General features: G+C 55.8%; 1 protein-coding gene across 1 annotated transcript in view; it reads right to left on the reverse strand.

The window, feature by feature from the left end:
• The window catches only part of PPP6R2 (protein phosphatase 6 regulatory subunit 2), a 210,669-nt gene that overhangs the window by 15,773 nt on the left and 180,330 nt on the right, over nucleotides 1–14,566 (reverse strand). The window contains exon 22 of the mRNA XM_075599251.1: nucleotides 659–817. Coding sequence (XP_075455366.1) covers nucleotides 659–817 — 159 coding nt within the window. The remainder of the gene's footprint in view (nucleotides 1–658; nucleotides 818–14,566) is intronic.

Below are 14,566 nucleotides of genomic sequence, written 5' to 3' on the forward strand. Positions count from 1 at the left end.
AGTATTGGCAAAGCACCGCTCTCAGATGATGTCTCTGCCCACTGAGACACAAAGCCGTCCATGTCTCAGGTGATGTCTCGGAGCCCCGCCCTCCACTCTCCGAGACACAGAGCTGCCCCCCTCTCAGGTGATGTCTCGAAGCCCCGCCCTCCACGTTCCGAGACACAGAGCTGCCCCCCTCTCAGGTGATGTCTCGGAGCCCCGCCCTCCACTCTCCGAGACACGGAGCTGCCCCCCTCAGGTGATGTCTCGGAGCCCCGCCCTCCACGTTCCGAGACACAGAGCTGCCCCCCTCTCAGTTGATGTCTCGGAGCCCTGCCCTCCACTCTCCGAGACACGGAGCTGCCCCCCTCTCAGGTGATGTCTCGGAGCCCTGCCCTCCACGTTCCGAGACACAGAGCTGCCCCCCTCTCAGGTGATGTCTCGGAGCCCCGCCCTCCACTCTCCGAGACACAGAGCTGCCCCCCTCTCAGGTGATGTCTCAGAGCCCCGCCCTCCACTCTCCGAGACACAGAGCTACCCCCTCTCAGGTGATGTCTCGGAGCCCCACCCTCCACTCTCCGAGACACAGAGCTGCCCCCCTCTCAGGTGATGTCTCGGAGCCCCACCCTCCACTCTCCGAGACACAGAGCTGCCCCCCTCTCAGGTGATGTCTCACCTCTGATCTCTGCCCGCAGTTTGCGTGCTTGTGGCACAGGATGTGGCTGCACTCTGTTCTCCGGGTGGAGTCTCGGTGCTGCTGTTGCAGGGATGTGTTTGCGCTGTGCGCGTCCGGTCTGAGATGTTCAACTGATCAATGATGAGGCCATCAGGGTTACTGCAGAGAGAGCGAGAGGCGTCACCGATAATACTCTTCTATCCAGAACCTAGGAAGGAGTCTGCCTGCGAATAACCACTCGCATGCAACTGTGTGTGCGTGTGAGCAGAGCAAAGCACGTGTGCTCGAGAGCAGAGCAAAGCACGTGTGCGCGAGAGCAGAGCAAAGCATGTGTGTGCGAGAGCTAAGCAAAGCACGTGTGTGCGAGAGCAGAGCAAAGCACGTGTGTGCGAGAGCAGAGCAAAGCACGTGTGCACGAGAGCAGAGCAAAGCACGTGTGTGCGAGAGCAGAGCAAAGCACGTGTGTGCGAGAGCAGAGCAAAGCACGTGTGCGCGAGAGCAGAGCAAAGCACGTGTGTGCGAGAGCAGAGCAAAGCACGTGTGTGCGAGAGCAGAGCAAAGCACGTGTGCGCGAGAGCAGAGCAAAGCACGTGTGCGCGAGAGCAGAGCAAAGCACGTGTGCGCGAGAGCAGAGCAAAGCACGTGTGCGCGAGAGCAGAGCAAAGCACGTGTGCGCGAGAGCAGAGCAAAGCACGTGTGTGCGAGAGCAGAGCAAAGCACGTGTGTGCGAGAGCAGAACAAAGCACAAACGTGTATGTATGTATACATGTAGTGCCATAGGAACGTGCAGGGTATCTGTCTCGCAGTGAGACTTAGAAGGGATTCCAGTCCATTACAGGGGCACATTGTACGCGCACACACACACACACACACACACACACACACACACACATATATACACACACACACACATATATACACACACACACACGCTCACACGCGCACGCATGCGCACACACACACGCGCACACACGCCCTCAAGGCAACGCATCTGAGAAGTCTCATTAGGAAGGTCTCCTAACCCCCAGATAATAATTATGAGAGGATTGCTCTCAGTAACGAAGAGTAATGAAGAAACCATGAAACAGGCGCACAAAGGCGGAGAACAGGCAGTGGCAAGGAAATGGTTAACCCACCCACGGGAGGCTTCATCATGAATTAATCCTGTGATTCCACAGCCACTCCGCCCGAACGCTGAGAAAATAGCTCCTCCGGTGATACTAGGGGTGCACAAAGGAAGCTGGCTTTAATGGGCCCAGTTTAAACCCCATGACCCCCATAAGGGAAGTACGAGAAGCCCACCCAGGCAGTGTCCTCCTTTCTGAAGTAAAACGGCACTGAGCTGCTGAATCCACAACCCGAACTAATAGGGCGGCCATGGCAGGGGCATGAAGCTTTCCAAAGAGACGTCCACATCCAGCCGGCTCCTTTCTGGCGGGGAAGGATTAAATGCGGCAGTTGTGGATGGAACTGTAATATGTTGCATGGCGGGGTAAGAGGCATGGCGGGGTAAGAGGCATGGCGGGGTAAGAGGCATGGCTGCAAACAGTTACTATTTATATACACACACACACACACACACACACACACTCTACATGCAGTGTGATGCAGAGAATGTGAAATGCGCAGGGCATGCAAGACAGATAACAACAAGGGCATCCCCCCCGCCCCAACCATACGGCACCCTCTCCGCCCCAACCATACGGCACCCTCCCCTTCCCAACCATACGGCACCCTTCCCTGCCCCAACCATACGGCACCCTCCCCGCCCCAACCATACGGCATCCCTCCCCGCCCCAACCATACGGCATCCCTCCCCGACCCAACCATACGGCATCCCTCCCCGCCCCAACCATACGGCATCCTCCCCTTCCCAACCATACGGCATCCTCCCCTTCCCAACCATACGGCATCCTCCCCGTCCCCAACCATACGGCATCCTCCCCGACCCAACCATACGGCATCCTCCCCGTCCCAACCATACGGCATCCTCCCCGTCCCAACCATACGGCATCCTCCCCGCCCCAACCATACGGCATCCCTCCCCGCCCCAACCATACGGCATCCTCCCCGTCCCAACCATACGGCATCCTCCCCTTCCCCAACCATACGGCATCCTCCCCTTCCCCAACCATACGGCATCCCCCCCTGCCCCAACCATATGGCATCCTCCCCTTCCCCAACCATACGGCATCCTCCCCTTCCCCAACCATACGGCATCCCCCCCTTCCCCAACCATACGGCATCCTCCCCGTCCCAACCATACGGCATCCTCCCCGTCCCAACCATACGGCACCCTCCCCGCCCCAACCATACGGCATCCTCCCCTTCCCCAACCATACGGCATCCTCCCCGTCCCAACCATACGGCATCCTCCCCTTCCCCAACCATACGGCATCCTCCCCTTCCCCAACCATACGGCATCCCCCCCTGCCCCAACCATACGGCATCCTCTCCTCCCCAACCATATGGCATCCCCGCCCAATCCATACAGCATCTGCCCCAACCATAAGGCACCCCCCCCAACCATACGGCATCCTCCCCGCCCCATCCATACAGCAAACCCCCCACTCCAACTATACAGCATACCCCTCGCCCCAAGCATACGGCCAACCTTATGGCACGCTCCCCTCTGCCCCAAGCACACGGGACGCTCCTCCATCCCCAAAAATGCGGCTTCCCCCCCACCCCAACCAGACGGCACACTCCCCCCTCTCCAACCACACACAGCATGCTCCCCCCTCCCCAAACACATGGCATGCTCCCTCCGCCCCAAACATACGGCATCCACCCCAACCACACAGCTCAATGCCCCAACCATATGGCACCCCCCACCCCATCCATACAGCACACACACCCCAACCACACAGCTCAATCCCCAAACCATATAGCAACCCTCCCCCATACAGCACACTCCAAACACCAACCAGGAGAAGGGAGAATCTTGGGGGATCACTAATCACTATGCTCTGACCTCCATGCTGCCAAAGACAGAGGTCATTACACTCTGCTCATATTACTCGACCTCTCCGCACCATTTGACACCGTGGACCACCCTCTTCTCCTTCACATTCTCCATATTCTTGGTATTCGGAACAAATACCTCTACTCATCCCCCTTCTGCCTTTCTCTCTCACTTTGATGAGAGAAAGGAGAGCCAGGATTCAGTCTCTCCTGTTCTTCTCCCTGGGGACTTCAACTGCCACATTGATGACCCCTCTCTCCCTTGGGCTTCCCGCTTTCTTTCTCTAACCTCTTCTTTTGGCCTTCAACAGTGGACTGCAGCCAGCACCCACAAGGATGGCCACTACCTAGACCTGGTTTTCACTAAAAACATTTCTCTCTCTGACCTCTCATTTCCCCCTTTCCTCTCTCTGACCATCACCTCATCTCATTTTCACTCTCTCACTTCTCCACCAACCTGCGCTCTATTAACCTACCAGCTTTTGAGTCCACTTTACGATCCTCCCTCTCCTCTCAGTTCTGCTCCAGACCCTGAAAACCTAGTCAGGAACTACAACTCTGCCTTGTCCTCCTCTCTTGACCTACATGCCCCGCTTTCTCTCTGCCGTCCTCGCCGTTCTAACCCCAGACCCTGGCTAAATTCCCACACGCGCATGCTGCGTTCCTGCACTCGTTCCTCTGAACGCCTCTGGAGGAAATCTCATACGCTCGCAGACTTCCTTCACTACACATTTATGCTATCCTGTTTCAACTCTGCCCTCTCGCAAGCTAAACAAGCCTACTTTTCTTCTCTAATCAACAAGCACAAGTCTAACCCACGCCGACTCTTCTCTGTCTTTGACTCCCTACTCAAACCACCCTCTGCTGCCTGTTCTTCCTCCTCCATCTCATTACTCAGAAAGACAGGAAGGGTCAAGCTTGCTGTTCTAACTATCGTCCTGTCTCCCTCCTGTCCTTTGCCTCTAAACTCCTTGAACGTCTTGTATTCGCTCGCTTGCTCCATTCTCTCACCACCTATTCTCTCCTGGACCCTCTACAATCTGGCTTCCGCACTGCTCACTCCACGGAAACAGCCCTCACTAAAATAACTGACGACCTCCACGCTGCCAAAGACAGAGGTCATTACACTCTGCTCATATTACTCGACCTCTCTGCAGCATTCGACACCGTGGACCACCCTCTTCTCCTTCACATTCTTCATACTTTTGGTATTCGTAACAAAGCTTTATCCTGGATCTCCTCTTAGGCTAAGGTCCCGCTGGAGGCTGCTGCACGCGCGCCTGACATCCTGTGCACAGCGCTAGACCGCGATCTGCAGGCAGAGTTGTCAGGCGCGGGGGCGTGGCCAAATGAAGCGGGTGGGCGTGGCCACGACGGGGGCCATGTGTGTGTTTTCCTCAAACCCGGTTATGATTCTCAGTGTATTATATTTAGTGGGTTTATGTCTCCCTGCATCTCCCCACTCCTCCAGCAGGCGCCCTGCCTCTCCCCACTCCTCCAGCAGGCACCCTGCCTCTCCCCACTCCTCCAGCAGGCACCCTGCATCTCCCCACTCCTCGAGCAGGCGCCCTGCATCTACCCACTCCTCGAGCAGGCACCCTGCATCTCCCCACTCCTCCAGCAGGCACCCTGCATCTCCCCACTCCTCGAGCAGGCGCCCTGCATCTCCCCACTCCTCCAGCAGGCACCCTGCATCTCCCCACTCCTCGAGCAGGCGCCCTGCATCTCCCCACTCCTCGAGCAGGCGCCCTGCATCTCCCCACTCCTCCAGCAGGCACCCTGCATCTCCCCACTCCCCGAGCAGGCACCCTGCATCTCCCCACTCCCCGAGCAGGCACCCTGCCTCTCCCCACTCCTCCAGCAGGCACCCTGCCTCTCCCCACTCCCCGAGCAGGCGCCCTGCCTCTCCCCACTCCCCGAGCAGGCGCCCTGCCTCTCCCCACTCCCCGAGCAGGCGCCCTGCCTCTCCCCACTCCTCCAGCAGGCGCCCTGCATCTCCCCACTCCCCGAGCAGGCACCCTGCATCTCCCCACTCCCCGAGCAGGCGCCCTGCCTCTCCCCACTCCCCGAGCAGGCGCCCTGCATCTCCCCACTCCTCCAGCAGGCACCCTGCATCTCCCCACTCCTCCAGCAGGCACCCTGCATCTCCCCACTCCTCCAGCAGGCACCCTGCATCTCCCCACTCCTCCAGCAGGCACCCTGCATCTCCCCACTCCCCGAGCAGGCGCCCTGCCTCTCCCCACTCCCCGAGCAGGCACCCTGCCTCTCCCCACTCCTCCAGCAGGCACCCTGCCTCTCCCCACTCCCCGAGCAGGCGCCCTGCCTCTCCCCACTCCCCGAGCAGGCGCCCTGCCTCTCCCCACTCCCCGAGCAGGCGCCCTGCCTCTCCCCACTCCTCCAGCAGGCGCCCTGCATCTCCCCACTCCCCGAGCAGGCACCCTGCATCTCCCCACTCCCCGAGCAGGCGCCCTGCCTCTCCCCACTCCCCGAGCAGGCGCCCTGCATCTCCCCACTCCTCCAGCAGGCACCCTGCATCTCCCCACTCCTCCAGCAGGCACCCTGCATCTCCCCACTCCTCCAGCAGGCGCCCTGCATCTCCCCACTCCTCCAGCAGACGCCCTGCATCTGCCCACTCCTCCAGCAGCCGCCCTGCATCTCCCCACTCCTCCAGCAGGCACCCTGCCTCTCCCCACTCCACGAGCAGGCGCCCTGCACCTCCCCACTCCCCGAGCAGGCACCCTGCATCTCCCCACTCCTCCAGGAGGCACCCTGCCTCTCCCCACTCCTCCAGCAGGCACCCTGCATCTCCCCACTCCCCGAGCAGGCGCCCTGCCTCTCCCCACTCCCCGAGCAGGCGCCCTGCATCTCCCCACTCCTCCAGCAGGCACCCTGCATCTCCCCACTCCTCCAGCAGGCACCCTGCATCTCCCCACTCCTCCAGCAGGCGCCCTGCATCTCCCCACTCCTCCAGCAGGCGCCCTGCATCTCCCCACTCCTCCAGCAGCCGCCCTGCATCTCCCCACTCCTCCAGCAGGCACCCTGCCTCTCCCCACTCCACGAGCAGGCGCCCTGCACCTCCCCACTCCTCGAGCAGGCGCCCTGCCTCTCCCCACTCCCCGAGCAGGCACCCTGCATCTCCCCACTCCTAAAGGAGGCACCCTGCCTCTCCCCACTCCTCCAGCAGGCGCCCTGCGTCTCCCCACTCCCCGAGCAGGCACCCTGCCTCTCCCCACTCCCCGAGCAATGTTTCTGTGTGTGCAGAAACAGGCCAAGCTTTGCCGAACCCATGTCCGTGTAAGTTGGGTATCACTGGCACATAGTATAGGCCGCTGTTATGTGTTTCCACCAGATTATTTTACCCAGTGATAGTGCTTTGCTGGCCCTATAGCACAGTGGGGCCAGTCCTGCTCTTTCCCCTGTGTGACCCCTGCACCGAGCTGAGAATTCCAAACCAGGCCACAGAAATCCTGCAACTGGTGATCCGGATCCTCCACCTCCCCTGCCGGATCCTCCACCTCCCCTGCCGGATCCTCCACCTCCCCTGCCGGATCCTCCACCTCCCCTGCCGGATCCTCCACCTCCCCTGCCGGATCCTCCACCTCCCCTGCCGGATCCTCCACCTCCCCTGCCGGATCCTCCACCTCCCCTGCCGGATCCTCCACCTCCCCTGCCGGATCCTCCACCTCCCCTGCCGGATCCTCCACCTCCCCTGCCGGATCCTCCACCTCCCCTGCCGGATCCTCCACCTCCCCTGCCGGATCCTCCACCTCCCCTGCCGGATCCTCCACCTCCCCTGCCGGATCCTCCACCTCCCCTGCCGGATCCTCCACCTCCCCTGCCGGATCCTCCACCTCCCCTGCCGGATCCTCCACCTCCCCTGCCGGATCCTCCACCTCCCCTGCCGGATCCTCCACCTCCCCTGCCGGATCCTCCACCTCCCCTGCCGGATCCTCCACTTCCCCTGCCGGATCCTCCACCTCCCCTGCCGGATCCTCCACCTCCCCTGCCGGATCCTCCACTTCCCCTGCCGGATCCTCCACCTCCCCTGCCGGATCGCCCTCTTCATTGGCTCCCTGGCGCACCACGTGATGCGTCGCCGCTAGGGAACACCACCTTGTTGTAGCCCCTGCTGGCTGACGTGTCACAGTACACAGTGAGCGAGGAGGGACCGGGGACAGCCAGGAAGAAGGTAAGGAGCTGGTGGGAGGCGCGCGCGATTGCTGCAGCGGGGCCCTGGCCTTACCTCTCCCATCGTACTTTCAGTGTCTCTTCTGCTAACACCTCCTCCTCTATCGATCTCTCTGTGGGGGTACCCCAGGGCTCTGTCCTGGGACCCCTTCTCTTTTCTCTCTACACACTCTCTCTAGGTGACCTAATCACATCTCTTGGGTTTAATTATCACCTCTATGCCGACGACGCACAAATTTACTACTCAACCCCCGACCTTACACCTGCTGTACAGAGAAACGAAAGTTAACACTTGGTTAACACTAGGACCCAGATAGCTGCACTCAGAGTGTAGTATATTAGTAGACTATAATAGTCAGGGTATACAATTATCCCACTATAGGAGTTACATTATTCCCTTCCAAATTACACATTTGCGTATTTGTTTCTGAATGTCTCTCTGCAATATCATCCTGGATAGCCCTCCGCCGACTTAAACTTAACATAGGAAAAAACCGAGCTCCTGATACTTCCTCCCAAACCTGGCCCTACTACCTCCTTCCACATTACTGTTGGAAGTACAATCATTCACCCAGTAGCCCAAGCACGCTGCCTAGGGGTCACACTCGACTCCTCTCTCACATTCTCCTCTCACATTCAAAAGGTAGCAAAAACCTGTCGCTTTTTCCTCCGCAATATCACTAAGATACGCCCTTTCCTCTGTTGCTCGACTGCTAAAACTCTGACTCAGGCCCTCATTCTCTACCGTCTTGATTACTGTAACCTCCTGCTGTCCGGCCTTCCTGCCTCTCACCTGTCTCCCCTACAATCTATCCTAAATGCTGCTGCCAGAATCACTCTACTCTTTCCTAGATCTGTCTCAGCATCTCCCCTCATGAAATCCCTCTCCTGGCTTCCGATCAAATCCCGCATCTCACACTCCATTCTTCTCCTCACTTTTAAAGCTTTACACTCTTCTGCCCCTCCTTACATCTCAGCCCTAATTTCTCGCTATGCACCATCCCGACTCTTGCGTTCTGCTCAAGGATGTCTTCTCTCTACCCCCTTTGTATCTAAAGCCCTCTCCCGCTTTAAACCCTTCTCACTGACTGCCCCACACCTCTGGAATGCCCTTCCCCTCAAAATCCGACTAGCACCCTCTCTATCCACCTTTAGGACCCAACTTAAAACACACCTCCGTAACGAAGTATATATGTGTAGCTCCGTGGCTGATACTATACATGATACATAAAGCTTGGCCCCCTGCAGACGCACTTACCAGAACTCCCTCCTACTGTCTCTGTACGTTCTCCCTACCTACCAATTAGATTGTAAGCTCCTCGGGGCAGGGACTCCTCTTCCTTAATGTTACTGTCATGTCTGAAGCACTTATTCCCATGCTCTGTTATTTGTATTATTTGTTATTTATATGATTGTCCCGTGTATTACTGCTGTGACGCGCTATGTACATTAATGGCGCTATATAAATAAAGACATACATATATATATATATATTAAGGTGCAGCTATTATCCCAAGGACCTTCCAACTGGGTTCAGCTGTGTTAGAGACTTTGATGTTACTACCAAGTAACTATATGCAGTGTATAGCAAACCTGCCGTGTGACAGTATACTCTCGTACCCTACACAGCGATGTCTGGCTGTACGGGGTTACTAACTACATGCAGTGTATAGCAAACCTGCCGTGTGACAGTATACTCTCGTACCCTACACAGCGATGTCTGGCTGTACGGGGTTACTAACTACATGCAGTGTATAGCAAACCTGCCGTGTGACAGTATACTCTCGTACCCTACACAGCGATGTCTGCTATACGGGGTTACTAACTACATGCTGTGGATAGCAAACCTGCCGTGTGACAGTATACTCTCGTACCCTACACAGCGATGTCTGGCTGTACGGGGTTACTAACTACATGCAGTGTATAGCAAACCTGCCGTGTGACAGTATACTCTCGTACCCTACACAGCGATGTCTGGCTGTACGGGGTTACTAACTACATGCAGTGTATAGCAAACCTGCCGTGTGACAGTATACTCTCGTACCCTACACAGCGATGTCTGCTATACGGGGTTACTAACTACATGCAGTGTATAGCAAACCTGCCGTGTGACAGTATACTCTCGTACCCTACACAGCGATGTCTGGCTGTACGGGGTTACTAACTACATGCAGTGTATAGCAAACCTGCCGTGTGACAGTATACTCTCGTACCCTACACAGCAATGTCTGGCTGTACGGGGTTACTAACTACATGCAGTGTATAGCAAACCTGCCGTGTGACAGTATACTCTCGTACCCTACACAGCGATGTCTGGCTGTACGGGGTTACTAACTACATGCAGTGTATAGCAAACCTGCCGTGTGACAGTATACTCTCGTACCCTACACAGCGATGTCTGGCTGTACGGGGTTACTAACTACATGCAGTGTATAGCAAACCTGCCGTGTGACAGTATACTCTCGTACCCTACACAGCGATGTCTGGCTGTACGGGGTTACTAACTACATGCAGTGTATAGCAAACCTGCCGTGTGACAGTATACTCTCGTACCCTACACAGCGATGTCTGGCTGTACGGGGTTACTAACTACATGGTGTATAGCAAACCTGCCGTGTGACAGTATACTCTCGTACCCTACACAGCGATGTCTGCTATACGGGGTTACTAACTACATGCAGTGTATAGCAAACCTGCCGTGTGACAGTATACTCTCGTACCCTACACAGCGACGGCTGCTATACGGGGTTACTAACTACATGCAGTGTATAGCAAACCTGCCGTGTGACAGTATACTCTCGTACCCTACACAGCGACGGCTGCTATACGGGGTTACTAACTACATGCAGTGTATAGCAAACCTGCCGTGTGACAGTATACTCTCGTACCCTACACAGCGATGTCTGGCTGTACGGGGTTACTAACTACATGCAGTGTATAGCAAACCTGCCGTGTGACAGTATACTCTCGTACCCTACACAGCGATGTCTGGCTGTACGGGGTTACTAACTACATGCAGTGTATAGCAAACCTGCCGTGTGACAGTATACTCTCGTACCCTACACAGCGATGTCTGGCTGTACGGGGTTACTAACTACATGCAGTGTATAGCAAACCTGCCGTGTGACAGTATACTCTCGTACCCTACACAGCGATGTCTGGCTGTACGGGGTTACTAACTACATGCAGTATATAGCAAACCTGCCGTGTGACAGTATACTCTCGTACCCTACACAGCGATGTCTGGCAGTACGGGGTTACTAACTACATGCAGTGTATAGCAAACCTGCCGTGTGACAGTATACTCTCGTACCCTACACAGCGATGTCTGGCTGTACGGGGTTACTAACTACATGCAGTGTATAGCAAACCTGCCGTGTGACAGTATACTCTCGTACCCTACACAGCGATGTCTGCTATACGGGGTTACTAACTACATGCAGTGTATAGCAAACCTGCCGTGTGACAGTATACTCTCGTACCCTACACAGCGATGTCTGGCTGTACGGGGTTACTAACTACATGCAGTATATAGCAAACCTGCCGTGTGACAGTGTACTCTCGTACCCTACACAGCGACGGCTGCTATACGGGGTTACTAACTACATGCAGTGTATAGCAAACCTGCCGTGTGACAGTATACTCTCGTACCCTACACAGCGATGTCTGGCTGTACGGGGTTACTAACTACATGCAGTGTATAGCAAACCTGCCGTGTGACAGTATACTCTCGTACCCTACACAGCGATGTCTGGCTGTACGGGGTTACTAACTACATGCAGTGTATAGCAAACCTGCCGTGTGACAGTATACTCTCGTACCCTACACAGCGACGGCTGCTATACGGGGTTACTAACTACATGCAGTGTATAGCAAACCTGCCGTGTGACAGTATACTCTCGTACCCTACACAGCGATGTCTGCTATACGGAGTTACTAACTACATGCAGTGTATAGCAAACCTGCCGTGTGACAGTATACTCTCGTACCCTACACAGCGATGTCTGCTATACGGGGTTACTAACTACATGCAGTGTATAGCAAACCTGCCGTGTGACAGTATACTCTCGTACCCTACACAGCGATGTCTGGCAGTACGGGGTTACTAACTACATGCAGTGTATAGCAAACCTGCCGTGTGACAGTATACTCTCGTACCCTACACAGCGACGGCTGCTATACGGGGTTACTAACTACATGCAGTGTATAGCAAACCTGCCGTGTGACAGTATACTCTCGTACCCTACACAGCGATGTCTGGCTGTACGGGGTTACTAACTACATGCAGTGTATAGCAAACCTGCCGTGTGACAGTATACTCTCGTACCCTACACAGCGATGTCTGGCTGTACGGGGTTACTAACTACATGCAGTATATAGCAAACCTGCCGTGTGACAGTATACTCTCGTACCCTACACAGCGATGTCTGGCTGTACGGGGTTACTAACTACATGCAGTGTATAGCAAACCTGCCGTGTGACAGTATACTCTCGTACCCTACACAGCGATGTCTGGCTATACGGGGAGTCCCTATAATGGTTGAGCTGTGGGAAAGGGACCCAGGAGGCACCCAGGGGAGACTCTCCCTTTCCCAGGGGGTGTTTGGAGGGGTGGGGGCCTTTCCTGGCATGCTGTACCTACCCTGCAGGTGTAAAGACTCTGAGCAGTACCAACAGCGGGAGAGAGATGGGGGGGGGGGGAGAGAGAGAGGAGGGGGGGGGGAGCGAGATGGGAGGGGGAGGGAGAAAAGGGGAGAGAGAGAGAGAGAAGGGAGAGATAGGGGAGGGGACAGAGAGAGGAGGGGCAGAGAGAGGTGGGAGCAGAGAGAGGGGGGGAGAGAGAGGAGGGGAGAGAGAGGTGGGAGCAGAGAGAGAGGGGAGAGAGAGAGAGAGAGGGGGGAGAGAGAGGAGGGGAGAGAGAGGGGGTGGGGAGAGAGGAGGGGGTGGGGAGAGAGGAGGGGGTGGGGAGAGAGGAGGGGGCAGAGAGAGGGAGGAGAGAGGGGGGGGAGATATAAGAGAGAGAGGGGGGCGAGATATGAGAGAGAAGGGAAACAAGCAAAGAGAACAGTAAAACAGATATAACAAGTCCGATGTTCTGCTTACGTAACAGATCCCAGCACTTGTACAGAACGGATTGAGAGCAGCTAATGTGATACAAGTAAAGGGTTAATAGGAACCTCAGTGGGCAGCGAGTGGCAGCCTGTGGGGGCGCTGTTCCTGGATAGGTATATGTGACGGAGAATAGCGATATAAACACGGCACAGCACACTGTGTGTAGGTGTCACGGAGTGTGTAGGTGTCACAGGGTGTGTGTGTGTCACAGGGTGTGTGTGTGTCACAGGGTGTGTGTGTGTCACAGGGTGTGTGTGTGTCACAGGGTGTGTGTGTGTCACTGAGTGTGTGTGTCACTGAGTGTCTGTGTCACAGGGTGTGTGTGTGTCACGGAGTATGTGTGTGTGTCACCGAGTGTGTGTGTGTGTCACCGAGTGTGTGTGTGTCACTGAGTGTGTGTGTGTCACTGAGTGTGTGTGTGTGTGTGTCACTGAGTATGTGTGTGTGTCACCGAGTGTGTGTGTGTCACTGAGTGTGTGTGTGTCACTGAGTGTGTGTGTGTCACTGAGTGTGTGTGTGTGTGTCACTGAGTGTGTGTGTGTGTGTCACTGAGTGTGTGTGTGTGTGTGTGTCACTGAGTGTGTGTGTGTGTGTGTGTGTCACTGAGTGTGTGTGTGTGTGTGTCACCGAGTGTGTGTGTGTCACCGAGTGTGTGTGTGTGTCACCGAGTGTGTGTGTCACCGAGTGTCTGTGTGTGTGTCACCGAGTGTCTGTGTGTGTGTCACCGAGTGTCTGTGTGTGTGTCACCGAGTGTCTGTGTGTGTGTCACCGAGTGTCTGTGTGTGTGTCACCGAGTGTCTGTGTGTGTGTCACCGAGTGTCTGTGTGTTTGTCACGGAGTGTGTGTGTCACGAGTGTGTGTGTCACGGAGTGTGTGTGTGTCACGGAGTGTGTGTGTGTCACGGAGTATGTGTGTGTCACGGAGTATGTGTGTGTGTCACGGAGTGTGTGTGTGTCACGGAGTGTGTGTGTGTCACTGAGTGTGTGTGTCACTGAGTGTGTGTGTCACTGAGTGTGTGTGTGTGTCACTGAGTGTGTGTGTGTGTCACCGAGTGTGTGTGTCACTGAGTGTGTGTGTGTGTGTCACCTAGTGTGTGTGTGTGTCTCTGAGTGTGTGTGTGTCCTGTGTCTGTGTCCCTCTGTGTGTCACTGTGTGTATGAGTCACTGTGTATGTGTGTGTTACCGTGTGTGTCCAGACGAGCCAACGAGTATTCTAAAACTTGCCTAAAACTAGCTAGATATATGCAGGGTCCATGCTGGGTACATGCTGCGACATTTCAGTGACATTAACACAGCAGGGGTCCCTGGCAGCCCTATTCAGTTTGAATGCCAGGGACCCCCGCTGTTAATCCGATGGGCCATTAGTCTGTCTGCAGGAATGTCACTGAAATGTCGCAGCATGTACCCAGCATGTACCCAGCATGGACCCAGCATGGACCCAGCATGTACCCAGCATGGACCTGGTTCTTTTTGGAGATTGCCCCAGGTTTATTTTAGAATAATCGTCGGCACTACAGTATGTGTCACTGTGTGTGTGTATGTGTCACTGTGTGTCTCCCTGTGTGTGTGTGTCCCCTGTGTGTGTGTGTGTTACCGTGTGTGTCCCCTGTGTGCATGTGTGTATAAAATATATGTACGCATATA

The sequence above is a fragment of the Ascaphus truei genome, chromosome 5 (genome assembly GCF_040206685.1).
Source record: "Ascaphus truei isolate aAscTru1 chromosome 5, aAscTru1.hap1, whole genome shotgun sequence".
NCBI lineage: Eukaryota > Metazoa > Chordata > Amphibia > Anura > Ascaphidae > Ascaphus > Ascaphus truei.